Source organism: Oncorhynchus nerka, linkage group LG14 (assembly GCF_034236695.1).
Source record: "Oncorhynchus nerka isolate Pitt River linkage group LG14, Oner_Uvic_2.0, whole genome shotgun sequence".
NCBI classification, from domain to species: Eukaryota; Metazoa; Chordata; class Actinopteri; order Salmoniformes; family Salmonidae; genus Oncorhynchus; species Oncorhynchus nerka.
In genome coordinates this window covers 47,703,672-47,711,169 of record NC_088409.1, presented here as the reverse complement: position 1 = coordinate 47,711,169, position 7,498 = coordinate 47,703,672, and the positions used below count along the sequence as shown (strand labels likewise).

Here is a 7,498-nt window from a genome sequence, read left to right as displayed (position 1 = left end):
ATAAACATAAGCAGCACAGAGCAATTTTCAAGACTCAATGGCCCGAATCCAATACTTGACTTGAGTTAAACACAGGTGTCAATGGAGCTCGATCTCAAGTTAGGATGCAATCCAATGTACATACCGAAACAATAAGCATACTGTATTAGATTTAAGTTAATATAGTTATCATATATTAGATAAACAGTTTAATTAAACAGTAGCAAGTTGGCATAAACAGGCAAGAGGATTCATTCCTTTTATTATTTTTATAAAAATGTACCTATAGATTGACTTTTTTTGTTTTTGTTTAAAAAGTGACCAAATGCCCCATTTACATTTTCAAAGGAGATGTTTACACAAACCACGAAGCAACATTAACTTAGAAAAAAAATAAGTTTTGTACAAAGTAACTCCTTTGACACCGAAAGTAAAGTATGAAGCGAAAACTGCTACTGGGTTCAAATGGTAGGGTGTCAATTTGCCCTAACGCACTGTCACATGCACACTTAAACAGGGACGGTTATGCATTAGGATCAGTCACTTTACTGAGAACGGAGTTAAAATGGCATGGAGTGATTTTAGTGTCTCTGCTTGGAGTGGTAAGGCAACAACATAAGTGGTATAAAAACTTACAACATAGCATGCAAATACAAAAAAGTCCATAGTTTTCCCGTTAAAAAAAATATTTTTAAAAATCCCCTTGTTTTTCAGATATGTGCCAATTGTGCACCCGTAGAGTGGTGCCACCATCTCTCCCTTCCCCATTGCAAGCAGGCCTCACTCACGGTTCCATGGTTTGGAAGGACATGCTGATTCCACACCAGAGTGAAGAAATGGCTTCAATAGTCCCACAATTAAGATCCTCTCTGTCTCTATAGATGGCCTTCTACTACAGTTCCAGGGAAGCATGACAGTGTTGGAGGAACAATAGGCTGATCAACAAACATTTCCCACCATCACACAACAGCCGGCCCCACTTCGGTTGAGGCCCGTGAGAATGTTGTGCCCTGGACGTTGTGTTGACCTTGTCATGACGTTCAGAGGACGTGCAGCAATGGGGCCCCTGACGAGTCAGTCTCTGTGTCATGCTGGTAGTGAGAGTAGGCTGCAGCTGAGCTGGAGGAGTCATCTAGGAGGGCCAGAATAGAGAGAAACATTTACCAGCCAGCATTGGAATGGACAGAGACTACAAGGTATAGCAATAGTTGAAGTTACCACTTTAAATGGTTACTGAACCACACGATACCTTACGGGACCGGTTTCCTGGACACTGATTAAGCCTAGTCCTGGATCTAAAAGCTACATATTCTCCATTGAGCATTTTTATTTCCAGGGCTAGCCATAAAATCTGTGTCCAGCAAACTGGCCCTTCATCAAATAGAAATAGAAAGTGACATTCTGACAGATGATATCCTGGCACACTCCCACAGATGCATATGGTGTGAAAACACCACAATGTCCCTCCATTCAAAAGGCCCTGTAACAAGACTCCCGCCCCTCACCTTCTATTCTCACCACCGTATAACAAAAAAAGCTGTAAATCAGGGTTACTCCCCAAATTCCATAATAAACCGTTGACCATTATGTGGCAGGCATTTAATGTCACCTGATACGCTGCCTGAGGGGACGACATACACTACCTACCCTGAGCAACTGGGGGAACTGAGATTGGATGCAAGGGGTGTATAAGGTGGCAGAGAGGGGGGAGGTGGTATAATAGCCAGGAGAAAACAGCACATGGAAAACGGAGGAATGCGAAGGCTTTTATTCTCCAGGAGTCACGTCAAAGCACGGTATGCCACTGGTGATCAGAGAGGTTAGAAAACGCCTGCAGCTGCACTGGGCACTAACGTTGACCATAGACTTACCGGAACAGTCAACCCAGAGGCTAGGCCTACTTCCTCTGCTGCCTGCCGCATAGAACCCAGGGTTAGGTTCATTAGGGCACGCAGCTAGAAACGTTTTAAAACCTTTTGCAATGGAAAATGAGCGTTTGTAACAAGTCGAGCTAGTCCTTCCCTGTTCCAGTCCGTTTTCGTCCGTTTGGTACCTAAATGAACACTGCCCAGGACAAGTAAAGATAACCATTCCATGAACCCCAACAAGGAAACAATGTGTTATTGTTCTGAAAACATGTATTGGATCGGAGATTATTTCCAGTTTAGAACAATTACATTGAAATGCTACAGAACCCACCACACTGTAGATAGATGCTGGCTCAGATTCGAGATATACAGTCCATTCGGAAAGTACTCAGACCCCTTGAATTTTTCCACTTTGTTACATTACAGCCTTATTCAAAAACTGATCAAATAGTTTTTTTCCTCCCCTCAAATCTACACACAATACTCCATAATGACAAAACAAACAGGTTTTTAGAAATGTTTGCTAATTCATAAAGAGAAATATCACATTTACAATAAGTATTCAGACCCTTTACTCAGTACTGTGTTGAAGCATCTTTGGTAGCAATTACAGCCTCAAGTCTTCTAGGGTATGACACTGCAAGATTGGGAGAAAATCCCAAAATACAGATGTGCCATTCTTCTCTGCAGATCCTCTCAAGCTCTGTCAGGTTGGATGGGGAGCGTAGCTGCACAGCTATTTTCAGGTCACTCCAGAGATGTTCGATCGGGTTCAAGTCTGGACTCTGGCTGAACCACTCAAGGACATTGAGACTTGTTCCGAAGCCACTCCTGCGTTGTCTTGGCTGTATGCTTAGTGTTGTTGTCCTGTTGGAAGGTGAACCGTTGCCCCAGTCGGAGTTCCTGAGTCCTCTGGAGCAGGTTTTCATCAAGGATCTCTCTGTACTTTGCTCCCTTCATCTTTCCCTCGATCCTGACTAGTCTCCCAGTCCCTGCCCTGAAAAACATACCCACAGCATGATGCTGCCACCACCATGCTTCACCGTAGGGATGGTGCCAGGTTTCCTCCAGATGGGACTCTTGGCATTCAGGCCAAAGAGTTCATTCTTGGTTTCATCAGACCAGAGAATCTTGTTTCTCATGGTCAGTCCTTTAGGTGCCTTTTGGCAAACGCCAAGAAGGGCTGTCATCTGCCTTTCACTCGGGAATGGCTCCCGACTGGCCACTCTACCATAAAAGGCCTGATAGGTGGAGTATTGAAGAGATGGTTGTCCCTCTGGAGCTCTGTCAGAGTGACCATCGTCTTTCTGGTCACCTCCCTGACCAAGGCCCTTCTCCCGATTACTCAGTTTGGCCGCGCGGCAAGCTCTAGGGAGAGTCCTTCCAACTCATGCAGTGGTTTTTGCTCTGACATGCACATTTCAACTGTGGGACCTTATATAGAGGTGTGTGCCTTTCCAAATCATATCCACAGGTGGACTACAATCAAGTTGTAGAAACATCTCAGGAATGATCAATGGAAACAGGATGCACCTGAGCTCAATGTAGAGTCAAATAGCAAACGGTCGGAATACTTGTGTCAATAAGGTATCTGTTTTAATACATTTCTAAAAACATGTTTCTGCTTTGTCATTATGGGGTATTGTGTGTAGATTGATGAGGAAAAACATTGTATTTATTCCATAATTGATTAAGGCTGTAACGTAACAAAATGTGGAAAAGGGGAAGGGGTCTGAATTTTTTTTATTTTTTATTTTCTTTCGAATGCACTGTATCTTATACAGTACACCATCTATGGTATAGGGAAGTACAGGGTCTTGATATAGTAGTAATCTAAGTACTGTAAAATAAGTGGCAAACAATGTTACCGTACGAGCAGGTTTGGCCTAGACTAGCTAGACTACGGCACGTTTTCTAAAAGCATCTCAGAGGAGTGCTGATCTAGAATCAGGTACCCCATGTCCTAGAAATCTCATTCATTATGATGTAAAAAATACTAAACTGACCCTATATCAGCCCTCTTACTGTGAGACTTTGAGAATTCATATTCAGAAGTACTTACTTATTCCACTGTAGTGCCTCATCTTCCTGGCTAGTTCGTCCGACCGTGTCAGCTCCGACACTTTCACCTCAGGCTCCACTGTGGTAAAAATACAATGTAGAGTTACTCAAACATAGATGTATATGAATGAATAGAAAACGGAGACTCAATGATACCGAAGAGATGAGACAACAAATACTAGCGCACCAAAAGCATTTCAGCAGAGTCATCTATGGAGACTATGATTATAGTTTTGGTTTGCAACAAACATGTGAAGTAAGAATAGGGGAAAAGTGGGTGGTTAAATGGGAAAGTAATTCATTGTTGTAATTCAAAGACTTCATTATTGGATTTTCTGACTTAAATTGAAAGACAAAACTTTATCACCCTTATTCTTCTCAAGACTCTCAATACCTGAAATGCACTAGTTATTTTGAATGTATAGATGAATGTGGTAACCCTCTTACTCTCACTGCTGTTAAAGGTGTACGTCATTGTTTCATTGCCACTGTCAGGAAGGAGGGTCCCTCGGTCGTTCCTCCCGTTTGCTCGCGGCTGCTGGTGCACTGGCTCCTGGGCCTGGGAGTTGGAGTTTTTGTTCTTCTTGCCTTTGCGCGTGCTGATGCGGATGACGCCGTGCACCAGCCTGCACTCTGCCTCCCGCTGCTCCAGGTTGTAGTCCTGAGCAATGCTGCAGATCAGCTCGCTGATCTCATTGGTCTTCCTTGAGAACGACGAGTCCGACGTGCACTTGGCCAGTTGGTCGATCTGGTGCAGCGCGTAGAGCTCTAGAAGTTTCTTAGTGATGAGCGAGTCAATGTCCGTGCCGCTGTCGCTCAGGTCGTCAAGATCCAGGTCCTCCCGGGAGTAGATGGTGCTGGTGTTGCTGACGGGACGCTGGCTGTCGCCCTTGCCGCCAGGACGCGTCCGCTTGGGGCCCGACGACGTGGGATAGACCACCGTCTGGCCCCCGATGCGGACGTCCTTGTAGCGGAAGCTGTCACTGGGAGGCAGCTTGGAGGACTGCTTGGCTGGCTTCATGCTGGGCTCCAGAGGGATGCCGCAGGTGGGGTTGGACACGGCCACGCCGTTGGGGGGGTGGGGCTGCTCAGAGTCAGCCTTGCCGGGGTGGTCTGTGGAGCTCTCGTTGTTGACAGGCAGACAGAGATCCCGGCTGCCACAGAAGCCACAAGTGAGGACACAGCAGAGGAGAGCCTTGCAGCCACTCCAGCCCATAGAGGCACAGGAGCCACATGCATTTGTGCTCTGGGGTGAGTCCGCTGAGCCAGGGATGAAGCCCAGTGTCTCTGACCCCCGCCCGCTGACGCGTCGTGTTGGGGGGGTTCCCCTGCGGCCTTGCTGGCCCTCAGAGTGACGGGTGTGGTCGCCATTGTACTGTTCCCGTGTATTGTGGTCGACATGGGGTCCTTGTAGGACTCTTGGCTGGCAGTACTGTCTCTAGAGATGGTGCGGCCCTGCTTGTAGTCGTCAGCCCTGGTGCTGTGTCCCCTGTGCTGTTTGTCGTGGCGGGACTTCTGAGGAGCCCCTGTGCTGTGGCCAGGCATGGCTCAAAGCACCCGGGACCTTTCAATATATGATGGGAACAATGAAATATAAACACTTTATAGTCATATCTGGGGCAGCAGGGTAGCCTAGTGGTTAGTGTTGGACTAGTAACCAGAAGGTTGCAAGTTCAAATCCCCAAGCTGACAAGGTACAAATCTGTCGTTCTGCCCCTGAACAAGGCAGTTAACCCACGGTTCCTAAGGATGTCATTGAAAATAAGAATGTGTTCTTAACTGACTTGCAGAGTTAAATAAATATCTAAACACAGTAATTATTATGCTTACTAATCATCTCTTTTGCCAGTCACAGTCACATGAATCATTTCCTGTTGCAACAAATAGACTATTGACGCCAAACATTGAACTAATACTGTATTTTGAGATACAGCCCATAGTTAGTTGTTGTAGGCTACTTTGCTGATACATGCTTTAATCATGCAATTGGAGAGCATGCCATAGGAAAAAGTCCAAATTCTGATATATTTCAAGTCAATCTACATCGCGTATCAATTCGGCTTGTGGAATTGTCACAAGGGCTTTGTTTTGGATACATTTTCCGTGCGTGCACTCGGTCTGTTTTGATCGCGTAGGCTACCCAGGTATGCTACCTTTGTAGGTTAATAAAGAAATTGGAAAGTTTGTTAAATATGACTTTTCAAAAAACAAACACCTCATCTATAAGGTCACTTTAGGTCGGGCTAGAGTTAAGCTTGTTCGAAATTAGAGATAAGCTTCTTCGTACGGTAAACATTTGAAAAGTCAACTTACCGCATAAATCGCTTGGGTTACTTTTGGCAACTCTTGACGCCGATAAAATTACGGAAGTCCGTAAGGAAAACGTTCTTGCTTTGAGTCGAGTTTGTGCGTATCGGTTTCTCAACTCTCCACCTGTGTTTTCTTCACAACAAAGTCAGCCGATTCCAAGACATATAACTACCTACCAACCCTACGCTTCTTTTGGTAAATTCCACAGTGTTCTGTTCCTTCGTCTGCCCGTGTAGGTTATTACCTGCGGCTACAGGTAAATCCAAATTCTACAACACCCACCCAGAGGGAAGACATGACGATCTGAAATGTTCAAAATAAAAGTCCCCCGCGTAATAGTAGAACATGTCAATAAACTAATAATTGCCTTCACATGAACAATATAAATATTTAAGTGACATTTGCAACACGCCAAATACCCCCAATGCAAATCACTGTATATAGAATATTATTGGCGTGTAAAACAAACTATTCTAGGTGCCACAGTAAAAAAATATTGTAGGGAATACTTTGTAGGGTCTGTGGAATGTAGGCTATATATGGTGTCTTTTCATGGCGCTCTGAATAATAGAGTGTTGCTGGCCTTTTACTCCACCCATTCCATTGCCCACAATAAGAATCACTCCGCCCTCAAACTCAACTCTGGACCTGGAAGCTAGCGCCACTGTTTGTTTTCATTGTCAGGGACCGATTTAGACCTGGCACATCGGGTGGGTGCAATTAGTTATCAAGTAGAACAGAAAACCAAAGCAAAATCTATTTCTAGGTGTCGCAATAAAAATATTGTAGGGAATACTCAGTAGGGTCTGTAGAATCCATATATGGTGTAATTTCATGGGGCTCTGAATAATACGGGGTGTTGCTGGACTTTTACTACGGCCAATACATTGGCCACAATGCAAATCACTGCATATGCATTACATAAGGGCTCATAGAGAAAAAAAGTATAATTTGTGCTGATGTAAAAGTGGAGTGGGGAGTACTCAGTAGGGTCTGTGCAATCTATATGTTGTATCATTTCATGGTGTACTGAATAATATGCCGTTTTGATCTACTTTTACTGTGGGCAAATATTTTAAAATGGGTTGCCTGAACACTATACGGCACAAATGTAGCACTGTACTGGAAAAACGATTATTTGTGCCGATGTTTCATTTTTAAGTTTTGCTTTCAGTAATTGTAGTGACTTGATTTTAGCAGAATCCCAAAAGTTATTTGTGCGTTGTTCAGATGTTATATTCCTCAACACACGCAGCCAAACAACGGAGGTTGGCATTGGC

The 7,498-nt window shown here is 44.5% G+C and overlaps 1 protein-coding gene across 1 annotated transcript; it reads right to left on the bottom strand.

Moving 5' to 3' along the window:
- Positions 1–207: 207 nt before the first annotated feature.
- LOC115141365 (keratinocyte differentiation factor 1-like) lies at positions 208–6,787 on the bottom strand. Its single transcript, XM_029680154.2, is given in 5 exon segments — positions 208–1,111; positions 3,910–3,987; positions 4,356–5,297; positions 5,300–5,472; positions 6,222–6,787. Coding segments are annotated over 4 exon segments (1,266 nt in total). The 5' UTR covers positions 5,454–5,472; positions 6,222–6,787; the 3' UTR covers positions 208–1,019.
- Positions 6,788–7,498: the final 711 nt, after the last annotated feature.